A 23,146-nucleotide genomic window follows, 5' to 3' on the forward strand; every position below is an offset into this window, starting at 1 on the left:
CAAACCTCCACAGCAGTTAGGGGTTGGAGGGAGAAATGGAGGCATGCTCTCACAGCCCTTACAAATAGTTGTGGTAAAATCTGCAATGACAGTAATTTTCTCTATACTGGAGTCAGCAGGACTCACACCTTTCACAGGCTCAGAGAAACAGCTGGGCTGGCAGGGACCTCTGCAGGGCTCTGGCCCAAACTGCTGCTCAAAGCAGGCCACCTACATCAGGCTGCTCAGGGCTTTTGCTTCACTACAGCAAGTGACGTACCTGGAAGAGTCTGTTGCACTCCATTATCATGTGGGCCAAGCCCTGCGTTGCTGCCAGATTCTCATTCAGCTCCCTCTGGTCTGGCTTCCCCAAGCTGCCCTTCCTCTGATTAGATCTACAGAGAGGGGAAAGGTGAAAGGAAGGCTGTGTGAGCAAGGTGCTGTAAACCATAAGTACAACGTGCCTACTCAGGCCTGCCCAGGGGGCTGGAAACCAGCAGCTTCAGCAAAAACACAGTGTTGAAGGACCCTTATGTGCCACGTAGGGGCTCACGTTACGTTACTGCAGCAACGTCCACAGAGAGCATTCCCTCCCAGCACACCCCAAAAGTGCCTGGGGCAGTACTGACCAGTAGTAACATATGCCCAAGAAAGGCAAGTCAAGGCTTTTTATTCCTCAAACACATCATCACACACTTGGCCAAAGACAGCCATGACTCCAAACTGATTTGTGCATAGCTTTCAAATATCAAGCTCCTTTGATACCCTGCAAAGCCTATGCAGAACCTTTTAAATCCTTTGGCCCAAACCACACCAAACACGTTTCAAAAACAGTCCCCTCTTTTAATTCATAATCATTATATGACATCATTAATCCTGGCTTCTGATACTTTTATCTATGTGCATTCCTGCCAAATGGCTTGAAAATTGGGTGGAAGATAAGAGTCCTCAGCACTGCTCCTCAAAGTCAGACCTATCAGCTTCTCCCCTTTGAAGTCGGAACCCTGCACTGTGGCATTAATGCCCAGTTACAAAAAAGCTAAAGCTTCAAAGCATCCTGGCTTCTAAACAGTGACAACAAAGAGAAAACTCAGTTTCTATTTTTGGTCCTAGTATTTCAGCATAATGTTTATGTAAACCAAAGAGGTACACCTCTCAAAGTGATTCCCTTGTGCTCAAACAGAACCGCAATCCAGGAAGGACCTGCTGCCACTACAGCTCCATCGCATCCCCAGCTGCCCTCGCAATGACCACACAGCTCCCGGCAATGTGCCAGCTCAGCCCAGGGAGAGTTGGGCAGCCCTAGGCTCTAGGCATTTCCAGATGTTTTGTGCCATTCAAAAGAAAAGTCCTTACTGTTTTCTTTCCCTTCTCTGTGCTATCCAGAGCCTGCGTTATTATCCTGAAAGACGCCAATACCACATCTGACAGCTTCTGTTGGAACCAGTCCTCATCTTTAGATCCCCATGTGAGGTGATGAACTTGCTACTCTGATGGGTGCACAATGTTTCCATCAAAGTCAGCTGTCCTTTTCTACTCTGATACGTGTCTATCCATACACAGGAGCATGGAGTAAAGCAAACAGCCCTGACTTAGGAGACCAGATAAGGCATGAATGCTCTCAGAGATTATTTGGCTACTTCGGCCCAAGGGCACCTTCCTCCCTGCACGTACAAACAGGGGATGTTATGCAACCCAGATACTTTTACTTATTAAGATAAATTTACAGAATGCCTGTGGCTCGGTTTGGCAGGAACAATCCCCTTATCGCCCAGCAGAACTAGTGCCAGCAACTACTACAATCTGCCAGATATCTGCAGGGCCTTAAAGCTGCACCTGGGCTTAGGTTGGCAGTGCAGGAGCTACATTTTCAATGGCCAGCACCACGTTAATGCAAACAGTGGGCCACATGCTGGGTTCCTGGGCAGCTGGACCTGTGGGCAACCACAAAGAGTACAGCAGTTGTGAGGGAGGCAGGCTAGCTCGCATGCAGACTAGTCAGGAGCATGACAACGGGGCCTTACCACTGTTCTTTACACTGGACAATGAGCTGCTGGATCACTGCATGCCCTGTGGTCAGCTCCTGCTGGACCTGAACAACCGTATTTGAGATAAACCCCAAGACGCATATGCTATTTCTGCCTTAAAAGCAGACACGGATCCTAGGCCAGCTACAGAAGACATTGTTCCAGCAAAGAACACTATGGACAGCAGCAATGCCAGCATTGAGATGCTAATACCTAGTGGAGGAGGAGGAACTATCCCGTCTCAGGGTGTTGAGGTGAAACAAAGAAGGTGCAAGACAGACAGCAATGTTGGTTGGGGTCATCTGGTTTTCCTCAACAAAAGCAACCACATCTCGTAGAAAGAACAGGAGGATTTTCAAAGCTTCTCGGTTTTCCTTTGGGAGAAGGAGAATAGCAGCCTGGACAGCCTGAAACTGATGATCCTTCGGCACATCTGAAAACAGAAAAAATGAAAATCACATGTGACTTGCAGAGGAAGCATCCATCAACAGATTCCCAAGCAGGGCATTGAAACTGTAGGTTCATCCATTTTCCTGTCACTCTAGCTCACAACAGACAACACAAAGGCCATTATCACAGTCACATCACACAAGTACAGTTTTCTCCTAGTGCACATTCACACCCAGTGATGCTGGTGCTTGACTTGCACTTTATCTTGAACACCATGCTAATGAACTTATCCTGAACTGGCTCTGGTTACAATCCAAATAAGGGCTTGTCTCCCCGTAAAATATTACTCTGGAATGATACTTTGGAGCAGATAGCTACGACTGTCTTTTCCTTTCAGGTTCAGGCATGAAGGGAACAGATGCTCTCAGACAACTCAATTGAGAGAACAATGTTTTGCCAACAGATTTTCACACTGAAACCCAGTGAGACTGTGTGCCCAACAGCTCCTGCAGGAGAGTAGGTATGATTCAACCTGCCATGCATCCCCCTATCATGAGGATTTCTCCAATTTACACCACTACAGAGGGCAGAAGATCACTTCTCTTTCCCTTCAAGTAGAAGCACACACGCAGAACACACAAAACATGCTGCTTGGTGAAAGCAGCACATTTCTTATCTCCAAAATAGTAAATTAATCTGGGCACTTGCTCAAGTCACTTGTGGCACAAAATGGGTGAGTAGAATTCAGTCATTTGCTGTTTCTATCCCAAAACAAGAGATGGGAGGTGGACAGTGGCCAGGTTATAACAAATGGAAGAAAACGGTTCCACATCCATTGGACATAAGAATTGTGGACCTCCTCACAAAAAGGATTTGTGGATGCAAAAAGAAAATTGCTTGCTTCAAACAAATAAAACGTTTTCAGACAAAATTCTAAAAGCCTGACAGATTAAAAAATAAAACCCAACCTAACTTTCACAAACCTGCACTATACACAGGACAGCAGCAGCTCACGTACTCATGTCAATAAAAGTCATATAAAACAGGCGGAAAACCAGACCACTCAGAAATGCCATACTTTGACTTTCAAAACCTTTTCTCAAAAGAAGAAACTTGTCTATAGCAGCATCATCATAAGTCCCTACAGCAAGTTCCTTCCCCAGCCCAGCTGCTTTTTGAAAGTTAATTCCTTGAGGGCAAAGTACTGGAGATGGAACTTGTTTAAAACTATATTCAGTGCTAGATTTCAGCTTCACGTTTCCTCTTTTCCAGGTTGAGTCTCAAGTATAGTAACTGTTGTGAGAGCACAGGCAGAAAGTTGCTGGCATTTCCAGGCAAAGATGCTGTTTCACAGCAACTGTGCTTGGGCACTGTAATAAAGACATTTCATCAATATAACATGACTTCTTGCACGTGGAGCTACTCCATACCATGAACAAGGGGACTGGATTCTTTCTTAATTTTGCATAAGGAAATGACTGTTAAAAAACACAGTTTAGGAGGGCTGCTACAACATATGTTATTACACTCATCCTTCAAAGAACAGAAAAGACACAATGTTAGAAAATAGCTGGCCCATAGGATGCAGATGTGGAGCTCTTAAGTCTAGAGCCACAATGAACTCATCTTTTCAGAAACATCCTGCTTGACTTGTCTCCTCTGACTACATGGGGACATGGTGCTAGTCCTAGTCTGGCCACTGCCTTGTACAGCTGAATATTAAGATATTCAAGGAATTGGAAAACTATAGCTTTTGTGACCTACATTGGTAGATGTGGAGGAAGGATTCACAGAGCCTGCTAGTGAATATAGGTTCAGGAAGGTCTCGGAAATACTGCTTCACCATATCGGCCACATCAAATGCTGACTGCCCTTCGTAACATACGTTGTTCGGGTTGGTTTCATTCATTTCTCTTAAAGTCAGAATCCTGGATTTAACACCGGATTTTCGGAACAGGCCAACCTACAGGTAAAAGAAAATATTAAAGACAGAGAGAGGATTCATCAGGAATCAAACCTCTGACAAATAATTGATCCTTCACTTTCCTTTTGATAGCTATGACCCTATGGTAGTGGGATCTAACACCAAAATCTTTTTGTATCATTAGAAGCAGCACGGATATTCCTCCCAGGCAAACCATGACTGACGCCCACAGAACCGGCTGTGAAAGACATACCAATTTTCATGTTTGTTTGCTGGCTTTTTATTTAATGCAAAATTACTCTTTTTTACTTTTAAAATAATTACTATCGATATCTGTCAGTTTGCTTGAGCAGGCTATGTTCACACGTTAGAACTGCAAGTTTCTAGTGCACCTATGTCTGTTCGGATGAAAAGCAAATGTACATTGATGCCCATGCCAGAGCAAAGAAACTCAGACTGTAAGATCCACAAGGTTCAGGTCTAACATCTGATATGTCTGATACATCTAATATGTCTACAGGTTGGCAAAGGGCAACTGCCATTCTGAGGGAAATTATGATTTTATTTTTAATATGAATGTCAATCCAGTTTCAGACAAAACCTAGATTTCAGACAAAACCTACATTTCAGACAAAACCCATGAACTCGACCTCAACAAAGCTTCTGCTGAAAGTTTCACTGTGTGCCACTGAGACAGTATTTACATTCATTGGTTTATTTATATTAACTGAATAGACACCATGACCTCAAAATGAAACACACTGCCTTCGTAAGAAACTGACTGCACACACTCCAGTATGTGCCACCAAACTGCATTGTAACTTGGATGCACACATTTTTGTACTTTGGCATAATATTACACACCTATACAATTGCAAAGCACAGGAAAAAGAAAGTCTTTCTTTAACTAATATGCCTCATGTCACGGGGTCTCCCATTTCTGCACCTATGCTACAGAAATAGCATACGCAGCACACACTTTTACTGCCATGCACACATCTCCACTTAGTGGATAAATACAGATTTGAGAACCAGAAAAAGATGTTACAGGCACTGCTCTAATATGTTTTATCTCTGCTTAGTGGTACATTTCAGCTGAAACAAGATTAATTATCACATTAGCTCTGGCACTACCAGCAACCACAGAACAGAGGGAATAACAACATTGTGTGGTAGATTTACCTCCGAAGGGAGCAGAGACATGCTACCTCATAAGGAGAAGACAGCTTGACTGCCTGCACCAAGAGAACTGACTGCAGATGATTTCAGTGAGGCAAGGCACAAAAGTACAATATAGGACTAAAGGCATTCCCAGAAGGAAACAGCATTGGTATTTCCTTGCAGGCCACCTGCTCAGACCTACACCGTTCTGCCTATTCAGAGCCTTAGGAGGCAAGAAAGTCCCTCACAAAAGCTGGAAGCAGAGACTGGTTCCCTGGAGCAGATCTGTTTATGGAACTGAGCTGCTCTGGGCTGCCTCAAGTTCATACCTGGTCAAGAAAGTGGCTTCTTAGATAGTCCAGTGCTTGCAGTATGCCGCTAGGCAGTGGGTGGCTTGTTCGCTGAACGTTCAGAAGCAAAGGAACCCCAAACACATTTTTGTCCTTGTAGTCAGAGGCTTTTATTTTTTTAATGAACTTTGGTATAGTCCTGAAAACAAAAACCAGTGCATCCAACTTATTAGCTCTTCAGCACAGTTCCGCCTGCTACTTTAGTTACATGCATAGGAAAGGATTTAGTTATACTTGCCACATCCCCAAATTCTGCCACATACCTGTACACATAGCATCATAAGATAGACAGAAAAATCATTAAGGGCAATTACGGGAATGACTTCCTCATTTCAAGATTGAAATTGGCTTTAATAAAGCATCCTCATGTGAAATATGTTCCATCCCTTTAAGACACTGCAGGCTTTTTTCACTTCTTTCAAGTACCAGGCTTTTTTCACTTCTTTCAAGTACTAATTCAAGTACCAGATCCCTATCACAAGAAGCTAACTGATATTTCTAAGTCAAGTCCTATGAGTGACTGACTTTGTCATTGTTTTAGTTCAAACTGGGACTTCATGCTGAAGAGATGGATTCTCAGCCCAGCCAGCTCTCACCTCAGGTCCCGCAATCTCTATGAAGGACCTCTGACAAAGCCCTGCAAATGGGCAAATTTAAAGAGGAAACTATAACATGCTTTAAATCAGTAAAAACATGACCACCAGCGAGGAGCAAAAGTGCAGTCCATAGCAGAGGAAATCCTGGAGCCATTGAAATAACCATGAAACTGTCAGTGATTTAACAGGATTAAATTCCTCATCTTGAACATGTGTAATCTAGGCAGACAAAGAAATTCACCTGCTTACATCAAATCTTCTCTTTCCAACACAGGTTGCTTTAATATTAGACAACTTACCAGTTCCAGCCCTGCTTACTGGAAGGGGAGTATCTGTCCATTAAAGCAGTGAGTTTCAACAAAGCCAGCTTTTGTGTCCGGGCTAGCTGGGCAGCTGACTGGCTATCAGTCTGGATGGAAAGGCCTTCCAAGTTCACGCTCTCTTCCACAGACCAGTGCTGCTTCCCATGCCTACGGGATAAATATTGTTTAAGCTTAGGACTATTTCCATTGTCCCTCTTAGTTTTCTGCCTGCATCCGTGAAGCACCTAAGATTCTAAATGGCCTGCAGTTCCCAAACACCATATGGTTAGCTGCATTTAAACAAGGTACTTCTCATCCAGGAGGTACTCTGGCAATAAAAAAATGTTTCAATAAGAAATAACAGCAAGCTAGCCATAAAGTCTGATTCAAAATATCTAAGTGCTCATGCAGATCGTGAGTACCCTACATTCAACAGGGGTCAGAGCAGATGTAGATACCAGAGTGCCTACAGACCAGCAGTGCCTGGCACCAGTGGTGCAGACCCCGCTACCCAGAACAGACTTACTTACGAATACTTTGTTCTGGAAAAGCAATTACATTTTGAGTGGAGAGAATCAATGGGGAAAGGTTCCCAAGGGGCCTACTAGGGAAAGCCAAGGATGGCTGACCTGTTGGTCTTTTTAGAGTCTGTCATGTATGCCAGGTCTGCAGAACTGATCTTCTTGCCCAGTTCACAGCTGCTCTCTCCCTCAGTGTTTGGGAGGTCTGCTGTTGAGCCCTCTGTTTCAAGACAGGTTTCCTTAGGTGAGGATGGATACAAAGAGGCCAAGTCACTGGCGAAGTCCGAATCCCCATCATCTGAGAACTTCTCTGTCCACTGATCAACCAACTTTTTGAGACCATTGACATCTTCTATAACATTGTTCAGTTCTGTAAAAACATCATCATCATCAACTTCTATTGCCTCCAATTTGTCAAGTTCAATATTGGGCACGTTGTCATATACACTTAGCCTGTTATCTGTGCATGAAAGGGGGCTCCTGGGTGCTTTGGAGTCCTTGGAACTGCTTCTGCTCTGGCTCCTTCTGCACCCATGAAAACTCCCAGTTCTCCAGTTGACAGAAGAGTTGTCTATGGGAGACAGAGAACTGTTCATAAGTGCTTTGGGAAAAGTGCCAGGTTTATGGCCTTGTGGTATTTGAAACATCTGGTTCGTTCGTAACTTCATGTCATTTTTCAAGTTTTGCTGAGATAGATCGTTCGACAGCAAGAGCTTGCTAGAATCCAAGTCCTCTGCACACACACCCCTTCCTTCATAGTGGCTTTGTGGTTTTATAACAGGACTTGGAGTGCTCACTGTGCTGCTATTTTCAGACTGATTGCTGCTATTGCAACTCTGGGGAGAAAAGGAAGAATTGTTCTTTGTTTGGATGCCAGAGAGGTCAGAAATATTTACACAGTTCAGCATCTTCATCTTTTCTTCATTAAGTCCTTCCAGAAGAACAGGTTCACTTATTATGGGTTTGGCCTTTGACTGACCACTCTTTAAGTTGCAGCTCCTTAAGTGCAACTTCTCCATTTTCTTTAGAAGGCTCTTCCTCTTTTTATATGGTGATTTATCCAAAAGCTTCTCTTCACTGGTGATATTTAAAAATTCACTGCGGGGAGGAGAACAACTAAAGGTAGAGTCCAGTGAAGCCACCTTAACTGAGGAACATCTTGAGGAATTCATGCTGGTTTCCACATCTTCAAAAGGTTTTGGGAAGCTAACAATGTCACTGTCACCACTGCTAGTACTGTGAATTGAGGACACATCATGTTTCTCGCCATGATCCAGAAAGATAGTAGCCTCGTTGCTGACGCTCTTCAGTATTGGACTGCCTGGGACTGATGCACTAGCACTTTCCTCTCCTGGGAAACCTTCTAGGCTCTCAATACGAGACCATCTCTGACTGCACCTCTCATAAGCCCATTTGTTACTTATTGCACAAGGTTCATCATCTTCAGAGTCATCACTCTTAGAAGGAAAAAAAAAAGTACAGTTCAAGGGCAAAGTTTGGCAAACTTTAAATTATCAAAAAATGTAATAAAAAAGGAGACTTAATTTTTCTGCCTACCTCTGAAACCCCCAAGACCAACATATGGAAATGTAACCATTCAGTTACTGAAGGTCTGCCCTGAGCTCTGTTCTGTTAGTTGAAAAACATGCTGACAAATTACTCCCAAGCATGCTGACAAATCTGGTAAAGTTACCAGAGGAAAAGATAACAGACTTGATCTGAGGATGAAAAATTCTGTTTTGCGGCAAACCCAGAGGTTTTGAAAGATAATTGTATTGGGTTTACAAGGCCTTCCGTAAAGCCAAACAAATAAAACACTCTTTCACGGTTCTGTGACCAAAACTCATCCATTTTCAGGTAAAGAAGCATTTGGCTGTGGGACTGTGGCAGCATCAATATCTAGTGCACCTTCTTGGAGACCTCAGCCTCACTGGCCATTTGCTCCAGGTGCTCCATTTGCTGTACTGTCCCCACTCCGAGTGCGCGCCTGGCCAGCAAACTGTTAGAGATACAGGAATGACCTGCCTCTTCTCTGTGGACCCTCTCTTGCCCCATTCTTTCCTGACGGCAGAGTGGAACTTTCCAAAAAACTAGACATTTTTCCAAAAGAAGACATTATTTTCTTGCTAGACCTGCAATTAATCCATGGTACCTAAGAGGTTTTACAATCCTGGTGTTAACCAGCCAAGATATGGCTATAACTCTTTTATCTACAGTACTTTTTTGCAGGAGAGAACAAAGCCAGTACAGCTAAAACCTACTCAGCTTCTATTGGCTGGACATTCGACATTGGCTGACACTATTTGGATTGTCCGTTTTAATTTCTTATCCTTTGTTCAGTCAATAAGAGTGAAATTTCACTTTCAGGCCTTAAATAAAATACAAAACTACTTAGGAAAGCAATAAAAGACAGTCTGAGGTGGGGCCTTGGTGCAACTATTGGACAGTAATGTGTGTCAAATTATTTTTTAAAACTGTTTCAAAACCCACCCCTAACCTACCTTACAAAGTTACAAAATGAACATTACATAATTTCAATCTCCATTACTATGTTTTTCAGTGGAAAATGCAAATGGAAGAGCTTTGCAGGATGGAAAATAATAGAAAGAAGAGTTCAGAAATTGATCCTTTATAGATCTTTTAAAAACAGGTTTTTGATATAATAGCTAAACACATTTTTAATGAGAAAATTAGCTGTATTTTATAAACATACCTGTGTCCTCTGACGGCTTATTTCCACTTTCATTGATGCACACCTGTTCAATGTGTTCAACCGTCTAAGGTACAAGAAAAAAGACAGAAGTTTTAAATTTAAACTATTTTACTTCTTGAAAACAAACATGCATCAAACTAGTTGTGAACTTCTACTATGGAGTCTTCATTATTGGTGTCAAAGACTGACATTCTGTTAGAGGTTCTCCATACATTTTGCCAAAAACAGCGCCAACTAACAACCCCCTGATGTTCACAGTTCCATTTCTGTCATCTTAGAGAAGAGGACCATAATTAATCAGTTAATTAAAAATCATATGATGAGCTTTAATGATTGTGCAAAACTGTATATTGATTTAAGATTTTGAAAATGAAAGAAACTATGAGTGGGCTTCTTAAAAAAATTTTTTAAAATGAAGACATTAACCTGTATCCTTGGAAGGCCTTTATTATCTATCATTTTAATTAAAACTTGTGGAATCAATAAGGCCCAAACTGTCAAACAAATATGTGGCATCAACAGGGAAGCACACTGGTAGCCTTCAAGGAACACTCAGGACAGAAGTCATATCAAGAAACAAAATATACCCAAAGTTCTCTAATATCTGCTGTGCACTAGAAATGTATCTGCAAACAGCTCCTGTTGGTGCTCCTGTTACAAGCAGAATTTGAATTCAGGTGACCTAACAATACAGAAAAGGACCAAACCACTTTGCCAGAAGAGGAACTTTCCAGTCCCTTAAGAGTTAGAAATTCTTATTGCGTCCCTTGGATCAGCCAAGCGGTGTGGCATAGATAGTCTGGAGTTCACTTCACCTGCTAAACAATCTCATAATGAGCAGGCTTCAATAACTGCAGTAAGTAGTAAAGTAGAATCCTCTGCACTATCCTGGCACTCTTACGTGGGGAAAGTCCAAAGAGCAATGAGTTTGACTTCACACTGACGATGCAATTTCACTTGTGTGCTGTGAACAGCTGTGGCAAAAAAATAATTTCAAATCAATACCTTTGCTTCTCACTCAAATATTCAGGAAAACAAAACAGAAAGTGTATCTCTTCTGCAGATCATTTTTGCTGTTTATCTCCTGGAAGAGCTCTGGGGAAGCTCACTAGTCAGAGGAAATCCCTGCAGTCAGTAACATGCAATTCTAAAGAGCAAACTGTCATGCTACCATATGCTTGCAGGGAACTGATTATCCTTTCTCAGCCTGCAGACATTTCACATTTCAGAAAATACAGATTTGATGCTCAGTAGAACGTCACTGAGACCTTGGCTGAAGAAGACGTGCAGACACACGCTTACTTTACCTTTAAATCCTTAAAACAACCAACTTCAGTAATACTAAAGTATGTGCTTCAGTGTTTTCCTTCACTTGTAGCATTGGTGACTTTGATAGTCTCTGACAAAAACTAAGGCATGAAAAGATGAATCACAAATAACTATGGAGCCTGGAGGTACTAAAGATGATTCATAATTATTGTTTACCTGAATAGTGATTCAATCGCATCTCCATCTAAAAATTCATGATCTTTCCTCACAGTTTTTACATCAATAGGAAACTGCATATCTGTAAACAAAGAAGATGAATCTGAAATCTGAGTTATAATTGCAAAGACTTTATTGCAACATATCTATCATAGGTGAAATAAATCTAAGTCTATTTCTATAGCTATATATTCACACAAATGTCCTTCAAGTGAGGATCAGTTCCTTAGAGCAAATCTAGGTATCTGCTTGCTATTAGCTACAGGTAGGCAAGCATTTGCTGCATTTCCAGGAGCTTGCAGTGACTAAGTACTATAGCCAAGAAATACAAAATTAAAGTTTTGCTTTGGTTAGGTTCTCTGCACCTTCTGCCTTCAAGTACAGTATAAAAGTAGGAGTATTTTACATGAGCTTTTGCTGATGGTAAGGCACAATGCAGCATGTGACATATGCTCCTTGAGGTGTAGTGAGCCTGACAAATCATGCTATGCTTGAAGCTAATCAACACACCAGCTGAAGAGTTCGATGATCCAGCTTCTGAGATTTAGCCTTGCAGATGAGGGAACCAGTGAGATCCATCAGTATTTTCTTGGCTTACTTTTAAACTTAATTTACCTAGTCAAGTCAGGACACTGCATAAACAGCAAGGTAATACAGAGGATTCATTACCCAGAAGCATGACAATGTACACTTCCAACAAACTGTAAGATTGACAGCTTATGTAATAAAATCTGTTGTAGTCAAATGGGAAGCATTTCCATGAGACATGATGTTTCATAGTATACAACTTTGAAATTTGGCTCTATCGCTTAACTTCCAATTTTTAATTTTGCAATGAACAGGGGAGGTGGGAATGAGAGCAGGCAGAAGTTACTGTTCATTCCTTTAATTGTAGTTTTTGATAAAATCTCTCTCAAAAATAGATTAGCTTTTGTTACATTCAATGTTTGTAACGATAAACATATTTTAAAGAAGAACAGTTTTAAAGTATAAGCACAAATGTCTGAAAATTATACAAGTTCTCAACAAGTCCCTATCTCCCCCACAAGTAATAAGCACTCTTTGTAGCTTTAACAACATGAAAACATGCTGAAATTGCATTGTTTGACTGTGGCTGGCTGCTTCTGAGTATCTGTTTTAAGAACTTATGATTGCAAAATGATTTTTCCAACATTCTTTTTCAACAGAAAACAAACTTGCTCAAGACCACAGGCTGGGAAGCCTTAGATGAGTTTTGGTTGCAATCAGTCAGTTGGAAAAAAACCCCAGTGCTCCAAGGAAAAGAGCCTGAGAAAATTATCAGCAACTAAAAATCACAAAAGCAGAAATTTGACTGAGTTACAGTCTGACAATAACCAGGAAAGATATGGTCCTTTACAGAATTCTACTGAGTCCATGCTAACCTAATTAAGGTGTCACTTCTGCAAGAGCACACACCAGGTTACTATTTTTCTACAGGTTTGCATGAAGATATTACAGAATTCGGAAGTGCTTCCATCAAAAGTGTCAGGCTCTGAAAGATTATTTATGTAAACAATTCCACTTGAATTCAGTGCCAGCTGCTTTACAAGTCTTTGGGATCATACCTTCAAATAGCTGAGCATACTGGGGAAAACCAGCAGCTCTCAGCCAGTCGCAGGCTTCTCTGGCTTCAATTTCTGCAATGAGAACATAAAATCATTCACTTGCAGTGCTCACAAGAGTTAGTGCTTTCACAATATAACCAAGCTACGTTTATCTGGTGGATTCTTAGAGGATCTTGTATATGAATGTTTTGTTAGTATATTACTAAAAAGAAAGAAATTCTTGAATCTTACACACTTAAATGTACATAGCTCTGGAGCAGTTATTCCAGCATAGGGTAGATATAGCAAACATACGAGAGTCTAGATCTGAGCACGTACTTGAGATGTCATACATCGGTGTACATCAGCTACCCCTGAGATCTGGACAGTGAAGCATCTGTTATATGTCAAAATGATTCACCAGAGAAGGGTGTATGATACACGTCTATGCCCTCACACAGCAAAGCCCATTCATGCATTCCAGTTCTGAGAGATGGTGATAAGACACAAACAAATCCTATAAATAAACTTAAAATGCTATCACAACATTAATAACACTGGACACAGCCTAAGCATTCCCAGAATAAGAGTTCTCAGGAGTACCTGTTGCTAGGGTCTATCAATGTTTATTTCCTTGCCAACTACCAACACAACTTGGCAGTCACTTCAGCACAGCAGATGTCAAGAATTAACTGCTCATTTTGTGACAATTCATAAAGCCCTATGGCCAATACGGTAACAATCCTACAGGAGCAGGAGCAGAATGTAACTTCACAGAATCACAGAACACTCACCAGATGCCTCAAAAACATAAACATGTTTAGCATGAGTACATGCCAGCGGGCTCTAAACTCTGCAAATACTAGAAATTACTGGGTCTACTGAAGAGGAGAGGATTTCCATACTACAGTTTTTGTATGTCTGCGTGTACTCCAGCACACATTACAACAGACACCAAACAAAAGGCAAAGACTTCTTTGAAATAAATGTTTTAAAAGTACATTAAAATCAAGCATGCTCAATAGAGAGAAATGTTTTTAAAGCACCTTAAAATGTAGCTTGCTAGGCTAGAGGAACAGACCTGTTTCTTAAAACTATTTTCTTTACACGTACACTCAAAGATTAAGATTCCAAGGCACTTCACATACATACCTATTCAAATTCATTGCTTCCTTTGCTCTAACTTCTCAGTTGTAAGTCATCAGTGCAACAGACTGAAGAAACTAATCAAAAAACTTACAGAACTTCCATGATTTTATTATTCTACTTCTAAACTTTAAATTATTTCCATTATCACTTGATTCATTTGGACAATGCCATCCATAACAAAGGCTTTCCTGCAGAAAACTCTATGGCTTTTTCATCTGAGAATAAAGTGATACCACAGGATGATAAGGATATTTCTACATAAAACAGATGCATGACTCCTTTTTTGTTTCCAAACTGCAGAACAGAAACTAATTTTTTCCACAATAGCCGCTATACACTATGCCTACATTTATTACTATACTTAGTGCCATAATTTATCATAATCTTTATCATAACACAGCATTTACGGAATACTAAGACAGGGGACTGATAAAACACAAGCATTGTACTCACAGAGCAAAACAGTAAAGAAAAAAATCTAACACTAGTCTAACACTAAAAGTCTTCACAAAGATAAATTGATTTTCACTTAGAAAAACCCAGTAGACTCACTCAACCAGCTCAGCTGTGGAGAAACTATAGCTGTCCTCATTCCAGACCTCACTTTAAACTAGTCAACTTGAGCCTGTGCACAGCTTTTCCCAAGCTCACACAGGAGAGTGACTGTGTGAGAGTTGAAGCTTCCCCAGTTCCCAACATGTTAAAAGTACAACTCTATTTTTAGAGCAAACCAAGCCATGAACAGTGATGCAAATAAGAACAGGCTAGAAAATATTTTGCAGCTAGTGATGACATTTTCAATGAATATGACTGAACATACAATGACATTCTCACACTTAGAGGTGGCCTCTTCCATAAGACAAGGACACAGGAGCTGGGGGGATTTTCTTTGCTAATGTAAATCTTCAGTCCTTTTAATATTCCTTTGCACAGTCCCATGTTGCAATGCCACTGCTGTGTTAGGAGACAACACATGAAGCACTAATAAGTTCTTGGCCTGCATGTCTAGAATTATTTGCCATTAGATTTGCTGCAATTATTTCACTGTTAAAATAACTACCAGAAGTGTCCTACTGACACCACTGTTTTTCAGGGGTGTCTATGCTGCCTCCTCCCAATCCTACTGGAAATTGAAATCATAAAGGGAAAATGGATGCCTAGGAATTTTACTCTGATGAAAGGAAATTCCCAGACCAGCCTGTATTACTATGATAATGATCAATATGAGAGGAGAAAATAAAAAGGAAGTAAGAAATAATTGCTCAAAAGGAAGTAACTGCTCTCCATAGGGCTGCACTTAGTACTGACGTTCAAGACTACTTTGCTTTTATGGCATGTGCAGCCTGAAGGACAAGTGAAAACTCATTAGATAGTAATGGCAGAATACAGATGAAGCAGCCCAGCAGTGCACTCCATCAGGGACCCCAGAGAGTTCTTAAGATCTGGGAATAAAAGTCACAGATACATAAAAGAGCAATAATCATGAGTAGCATTAATGGCTAACACTAACATACACACCTTGGGCAGCAACTCTTATAAATGTGCAACAGGTACTTATAAATCCTGCCCTAATAGAGGTGCTAAAGTAACGATCACAGTTCTGGCAACTTGCACGATGCTTTAAGGCATGCATTTAAAAGTGGCCAAAGTTCAGTTTCCTATGCAAGATTTCTTCACGAAAAGCAGAGACAATCTTCTTGTCTCTGCAAAAAAACCCACTATTTTTTTGGCAAGACAAATAGTACAGATGAGCCATTTGTGTAGAAGACCCATTCCTAGCTTCTAATCCTAGCTTGGCTTCACAGCCCATCTATTCCCCCTTGCCATGCAATGATAACATGCACCTTCCCAGCCAGCCTCGCTGACTCGTTAGAATTTGCTTTCCCATTTCTATAGTTGCACAGTCACTACAAAAGAATCTTCCAGGTTTACCGACCAACCTTTAAAATAGATGTACTAATAAACACAAGCTGATAGCAATTGCTTCATTCTTCTTGATGTTAGAATAGCTGCTCAGATGCTTGTTGGAGAGAAGTTATCTCTTCCTGAACAGAAACTGGAAATGGGGGAGCCTTCAGAAAGCCGGTAGGGAGCAGCACGCCCAAGCACTATTGCAATTGCAGCATATCTGCCTGTGAGCTACATGTCATACAAGATGACAATTTTTTAACAGATCTTTCGGGTGCTATCTGTGCAACTGAAATAGCAGAGCAACCTAAACATGTCACCTCCCTCTCATGAACTGATTTCATAATTAAGCAGATGAAAAAAAAATTCATTTCCTCCAAAGCTTAATATTCTATCTTAGATTAGAGGCTGCCAGCAAAATTTCCACACTGAGCCAGCTGTTTCCCCATGGGCTATGGATGATCGGTTACTACCAGATGTTTATGAGAAACAATACACAAGTACGTGACCCGTGCAATCCTATGGCTGTCCTATGTTACACAGGTCCATTCTGTGCTGAAGATGATTCGGTCCAGTCCCACTGAAAACAGCATTCAAAACAATGGCTGTGCCACAGCCTGCCTGTCCCAACAACCCCCAGCAAACCTTGCCTTCCACGGCTGCTGCTCCTTTTTCCCCACTGTGGTGCCATTCTGTGCTCCACTGCCCCCTTCTCTCCAGAGCCTCAGTATCTACATTAGCTTGGCTGACACATCCTCTCCTTCATCCACTTGGGCTTAAGACCTGAAAAACTGTGTTCCCCCATCTGAGCACTATGCTGTTTGCAGACTGGAGAGCAAACCCAGGCTCATCAGGTACTTAGAAACCAGATGCTACCACGTGTATTAAATCCCTATCAGAATGAACATCAATGTTAACAGGAATGCTTGCAATAATGAAAAGACATCTGTGCTGAGATTTAGGCATTCTCTCTGAGATGTCTTCCTCACAAGAAGAAGCAGTTTCCTAACAACAAGGGAGAGGCAGCAACTGAAACTAACAAGAAGCTGTATATGAAACAGGCCAGTCAGTCTTACTACAAGATGATCACAAACTTCAACTAGAGTATCAAATTGTGCTTCAAATTTTTAAAAATACTTCCTTTAAATAAAATGGGAGGATACAAATTTCTATTTGAAAGCATAAGTACAATGAACCTTAGTCTCAGGATGCAGCACTTTTCAGTTGCACAGATCTGATGTCAGAGCAGGAGTCCTGTTTTTTCCCTTCCCCCTGACTGCAAGTTCCTACCCCTCCTCACCGACACCACTAAGCCTGTGCGAGCAGGCCCGGCCAGCCAAACTGGCAGGAAACGATTCACTTTTTTTGGCATGATCAGGTTTGTGATGCTTTAGCTTTCTGAGTTGGCTACCACACGTTCAGAAGAGCACCAGTGGCAAGACAAGGGCAGTGGTAGGCACGTGCAGGGAGAGGCATGGGAACATGCAACTGCCCACCGGTGGCCAGCAGCCCTTAGGCCAGTTCAGCGTAGTATAGAACCTTAGCCTAAATGTATCACTTTCACAGAGGTCTCATTGTAGCTCTCCTATTTTCAAAGTTTTTTTTTTTAGGATATTTTTAAAAAACATGGTAGATGCATTACTTTTACTTCTATCTTCATACAAAATAGTCTTCCAGTTTTTGAAAGGTAAGAATCTCATGGTGATCAGGTCTTAATTCATTAGAGGGATTTGTGTTTAAGCCTGAATCGTCTAAAGCCATGCCAGTGAGCAAACAGTTTGGGAGGTTTTCTTGCTGTTTGCAGCACCTCTACATTAGTTACTCCAGAACCCTACTTGTCCACTTTTCTGTAGTATGCAAGTGCAGTGCTTGCAAAAAGGAACAGATTTTTCTCAACATGCCCAGCTAGGAGGCACTCACATAGCCTCTCCTCCCCGTGCCATGCGAGTACAGACAGGAGAACAGAAAAGAGGGTGGAAGTGACTCCAACTTTATTTGACTACATATTACACCAATCTGAAAGGAAACAGAAAAAAAATCCAAAGAATTTTGTTCTTTCCCAGGCTCTGTCATTATATAGGAATTTTTTTTTTCCACATGGCACTAATCCTCCTACAACAGCAACAGACAAGCAGACGCCCAGAGCCCCTGGCTCAAAACCTGCTTGATTTGGCACAGCACAGCCAACCGTTCCAGCACAGCAAGATGCTGCTGCCTCCTCTCATCACCAACAATCCCAAACTATCGTCCCCCTCAGCCTCCTCCAGAACTGGAGTCAACAAGCACCAGGCATGCTTGGCAGCCACACGTCAAACTCTGCAATGCATTTTTCCTACAGCTCACGAGCCATCGTCTGTGAGCTGACAAGTCCTTTTATGCAGTGACTTAGATCCTGTCATTATTGGTTGTGCTGGCAGTGGTGGAAGCAACAAGACTTTTCAGGGTCCATTCGAAGATAAAATTATGAGTTTCCCATTGCATCTTTCTGGTCTGTGTATCTTCCTGGGGCTATAAAAAAATTTTATTACTTCCCTATGACTTACAGCTGCTAATAAGGCATTTCATTTTATACACATTCTATGAAAAAAGCATTTGCTGCGCTAGAACTATGATCTCCTGAGGATGTTCAGAACTGCATTATACCTGCGACAGGATTTTCAATAACTTTTTTTTCTTAAGTTATCTCCTCTTACTTAAAGAGAGAGCATGAACATGTTGCCTACGCAATGTTGAAGGCTCAAATGCGATGCTTTCAAAGCAGGGTGTTTGCACTGACCAGGGTAAGCAGTCAAGGACTTGTAAAACTGTCAAACTCTCAAAAAACTGAGATGGATCATGAATAAGTGGAAATGTTTATTCTGTTGTCCCTTGTGCAATGCAAAATAGAAAAGCCTAATTGGACTTTATTAACCCACTGGAGAAAGAGAAAAAAAAAGTATTACTTGGAATTTTTCCAGGATAATTTAGGCTCCATGCAGATAGTGAATATAAATGTCTGGAAAATGAAAAGGCCAAAATATTTGTCCTTTCGTTCCTACTTTACTATCATGCTGGTGTTTTGGAACCGCAGCCAACTCTTCAGTTATCACAGCTGGGAACTGCAATGTATCCCAGTACTCTGTGGCAACCTTAATTGCATCTTTATCCAGCTCCTTGGCATTAGCTTCCCAAGCTGATTACTAGGACTCCCAAGCTGACATCAGGATCTTTACTTGGGTCCTTGTCATTAGCCTCCCATGTCAGTTACTGGGACCTAGACAAGTTTAAAGGCAGTTTCTTTGCAGACCACATTAACTAGCTTGACAGTGTTGGTTGATCTTTTAGTTGCTTCTACATAAATTAGAAAAGGTAGTGTTTGCTCTATGAGAATTTCAAAGGGCTCAAGGGAATTAGGTATCTAATTCCCATTGGCTTTAGGAGAAATGAGAGTGTAACTCTTAATTTCCAAATCCACACTTGAAAATTCTTATCCAAGTAAATGGAGCAAGAGACAGGGGATTTAGCTTCCTGCAGTCTAATCCCAGATACGTTGCTTCTCCATGCTTCAGTCCTGCCGGCTGTAAAACAGGAACAGGTACAACACTTCTCTGATGCAGCAGCTCCTTATGGCTGGTTTTTTACAGGACCCCTGTACATGATTGAGAAATAGTTGATGTAAAATTCCTAGGAGGAACTGTAACAGGAAGGGTAACTGGTTGTTCCCAACAGAGCCAATATCAATAAACCTATAGCACACAAGTAGCAAAAACCAAAACAAGCATATTGTCCGTGCTCTTTCATTGTGTAGCACTAAGTTTTCCCTAATTCTGCAAAACGCCAGTAATACCTCTGTGCATGACATAGGTTCAACCTACACGTTAGCAACTATTTAATCCAACAGAAGCTGGCCAGTAAGAGATTATGTTTAAAAGAAATCTAGTTTGTCAGCCCTGCTGCGGGCATGCTGTGCTGAGCCTGCTTGTAGCTGTTGAGTCCAGGTCAATGGACAAGCTTTTACTTGGTCAGTATACCCTGACGAAGCTTGATTTTCAAGGATATGCAGCAAAGTCAGAAAATCTACCCAGAGTTTCCCAAATACATCCAACTATGAAGCAAAAGCAACAGCTACTAGAAGAGCATGACCTGAAGTGTAGGCAGCCCAGGAACTACCGTCATGCTACCAAAGTAGCAATATTAAAGAGGAACGGAAGGTCTCCGTGGCACCCACCTGAATTCTCGCCCAAGGATGTCATCTACCACAGCTCAGCCGGCTGAGCCTACCGCCGCGGCCTCTCCTCTTAGGTACGGGACCCGGCCTTTAGCGGGCGAACCCCCTTGCCCCAAAGAACAGCCCCCCCGCCTCACCGCCCCGCCCCGCCCCGCCGCGCCGCCTCCCCGGCCCGCGGACAGCTCCGCTCCGCTCCGCTCCTGCCTGTGGCCGCGCCCCGCCCGCTCCGCCGCGCCTCCCGTCCCGTCCCGTCCCGTCCCGTCCCGTCCCGTCCCGTCCCGTCCCGTCCCGCGGCTGCTGGTCCTCACCGGCGGGGAGGCGCGGGGCGGGGCGGGGCAGCGGAGCGCTGCGAGGAGCGGCGAGCGAGCGGCGCCGGCGGGTGTGCGCGCACTCGCGCCGCTCGGCCGCCCTGCGCTCCGAGCTGCGGCCGCTGCGGGGCGGCAGCGGCCGGGCTGGGGAGCAGCCTCTGCCGCCGCGGGTGCCGGCGTCGGTGCCCGGCGTCGGTGCCCTTCGCCCGCGCCCTTCGCCCGCGCCCTTCGCCCGCATGGCGCAGCCAGCTAGGCGGGCCTGCAGCTGCCTCCCGGGCTCCAGATCGCACCTTTCCTCGGAGCGTGAACACACTGTACGGCACCCTATTGCACTCTCCGTCCCGCAGGACGGATGTCTCATAGGTAGAGACACCTGCCCACGTTGGGTGCCTGGCTACACAGAACAGTTATCTCATTTCAGTTACCGGCGTTCATTCAAAGTGAAGGAGTGACTGAAGGAAATAACACTTCATGGCTACGTTGCTGGCTAACCTCAGTGTTTTAACATTTTGCCAATGTTACTTTGATGGATTACTCAAACTTTTACAAAATTAGCTACTGTTCTGTTTTTTTCCTTCCTAACAAATACCTGCCTCTACCCTGCACCCAAAAATTTAAGACTGATGTTGCATCCTGCAAAGGAGATACTGTGCCTAGCAGCAGAGTTTTTCTTTTTGACTTTAGAGGGAACAGAACAGGAGCTGGGATCCACAATTACAACCCACCTCTGATCCCAGCTACCGAGTGTGACCCAGCCACATGATGTGGTTATTGTGTTGCAATTAGGTCCCTTGCCACAATAGTTTTCATGGAATAGACAGGACCTTTACTTTTATTTTGCTTATATAAACTTAGTCTAGACAAAAAATAGCTTGTGGTCTGAAAAATTCATATGCAGTTGAGCAATGAATCTGTGTGCTTAAAAAACATTAGCAGTGACCTTTGCAACCACAGTGACCTTGTGACCTTTGCAACTAACTAGATTTCTTTGCATTTGCTGTAGTTCATTGCTGCTATGATTTTATTTTCTGCTTTTAATGACGCTGGTTTACTGACTTAAACTAATACAGCCCCCTCCCCCAAGCTCTAAATGTAGATGGTCTATTTTGTCACGTTAAATTTATTTTTAAAAAAAGAAAAACTTTTGAGCTGATTTTTAAGCCAAGATGAGCAACACAAACCCATGGATTTCAGATTAAAATACATGATCAGCCTTCAGAACCTGAACAATCATTGTGCGGGGATACTCAACAAGGTACAGATTGTCATGTAGGCTGGTCTCAGAAGAACATATCAAAAGTATTAATACATTTAAAATTATTTCCTGGGAAGTTAACTTTAAATCACTAATAGTTTTATATCTGCTGGACTGTTAGGCATTACAGTTCTATAAGGCAGACATAAGGGTGGGATGCTGTGTTAATTTACAGAGGTTGAAAGATAATTCAAACTCTATGAACCACTCCAGATAACCAGATCAGGCTCTAAATTTCTGTAGGACAACTTCTTATAATGTTTAGGCTCTTACAGCTTGGAGCTTAAAACACAGGAGAAAAAAAAGAGATTGAATGCAGTGGATAAACAAAAATTTTCTATTTAAAACAAGAGTTTTTCTCGATGTGGCTGGTTTTTTTTCCTAAACGAAGATTTAAGAAGTGAAGTAGTAATGCATTTTTGTGTTCATTTCATTTACCCTAATCTCATTTAGGATCATTATACCCTAATGAAGTTGCAATTTATGGGTGTGTTTCATTATCATCAGCTTTGTTTTCTGTATAACAACCAAATGCAAAATTTGCACAGACTTATGATTTATTTTTCATGCAATTGGTTCCTAAACTGGCAATTTGTATGGCACAATAAAAAAGATGTTTGATATTGGCACTGGGTTACACAATACAAAAGAAATTAAGGTAGTGTGATATATGGCGTCTAGCTATGATTAGCTAAGAAAATGCTTTTTGCCAGACCCACCCAAAGCAATGTAAAAAGTACACACCCTGCACTGATTAAATTCTCAGCTATGTGCTTGGGTTAGGGAGACAGCATGTATAATTTAAATCTGGGGATAACATCAGTAAGCTGCTTCCACATGACAGAAATGCTCCAACTAGACCATACAGTTTCTCTTTCCCACTCATTCTCCTTTGGGCATTTGCCATGAGATGACAATGCAGAGCCCTAAAATGCTTATTTGCTCTCTCTTTTAGGTACTTAATTTACTTTAACAATAAACTTATGGCAAGCTTCCTAGTGTTGTATGGGTAACTGATCAAGAAAAGGCCTACAGAAAAGCTTATGGGGGGACTGCTTCAGTATGACATAGCACTAACTGAAGAATTTCTGAGGGCTTTTCAGGAGGGATTCACATTCCCCTCTCTTGATCATTTTATCCATCTTATAGTACAATGGACCTGGGGGGTCCTTGCATCAGCCTCCAACTAGAGGAGGTTCAGCCCACACACAGTAAGTTCACACGCTACAGAAGCTGGTCCTTAGCACCTATATCTGAAGTAGGAATTACGGTTTTCACAAGTATGTCTGGAATAATGATGTCTCAG

General features: G+C 42.2%; 1 protein-coding gene across 3 annotated transcripts in view; it reads right to left on the bottom strand.

The window, feature by feature from the left end:
• LOC140656378 (rho GTPase-activating protein 7-like) overlaps positions 1-23,146 on the bottom strand; it is a 54,207-nt gene that overhangs the window by 3,388 nt on the left and 27,673 nt on the right. The window contains exons 1-10 of one of the 3 annotated variants that reach the window (XM_072872013.1): positions 20,278-20,350; positions 13,035-13,106; positions 11,449-11,530; positions 9,964-10,027; positions 7,359-8,707; positions 6,727-6,897; positions 5,811-5,970; positions 4,161-4,359; positions 2,220-2,439; positions 260-374 (exon numbers count right to left, since the gene is read on the bottom strand). In XM_072872013.1, coding sequence (XP_072728114.1) covers positions 260-374; positions 2,220-2,439; positions 4,161-4,359; positions 5,811-5,970; positions 6,727-6,897; positions 7,359-8,707; positions 9,964-10,027; positions 11,449-11,530; positions 13,035-13,106; positions 20,278-20,302 — 2,457 coding nt within the window. In that variant the 5' untranslated portion in view covers positions 20,303-20,350. Of the gene's footprint in view, positions 1-259; positions 375-2,219; positions 2,440-4,160; positions 4,360-5,810; positions 5,971-6,726; positions 6,898-7,358; positions 8,708-9,963; positions 10,028-10,778; positions 10,801-11,448; positions 11,531-13,034; positions 13,107-20,277; positions 20,351-23,146 lie in introns of those variants that run through there. The other 2 variants (XM_072872014.1, XM_072872016.1) reach the window with 2 other exon arrangements.

This window comes from Ciconia boyciana, chromosome 9 (genome assembly GCF_034638445.1).
Source record: "Ciconia boyciana chromosome 9, ASM3463844v1, whole genome shotgun sequence".
NCBI classification, from domain to species: Eukaryota; Metazoa; Chordata; class Aves; order Ciconiiformes; family Ciconiidae; genus Ciconia; species Ciconia boyciana.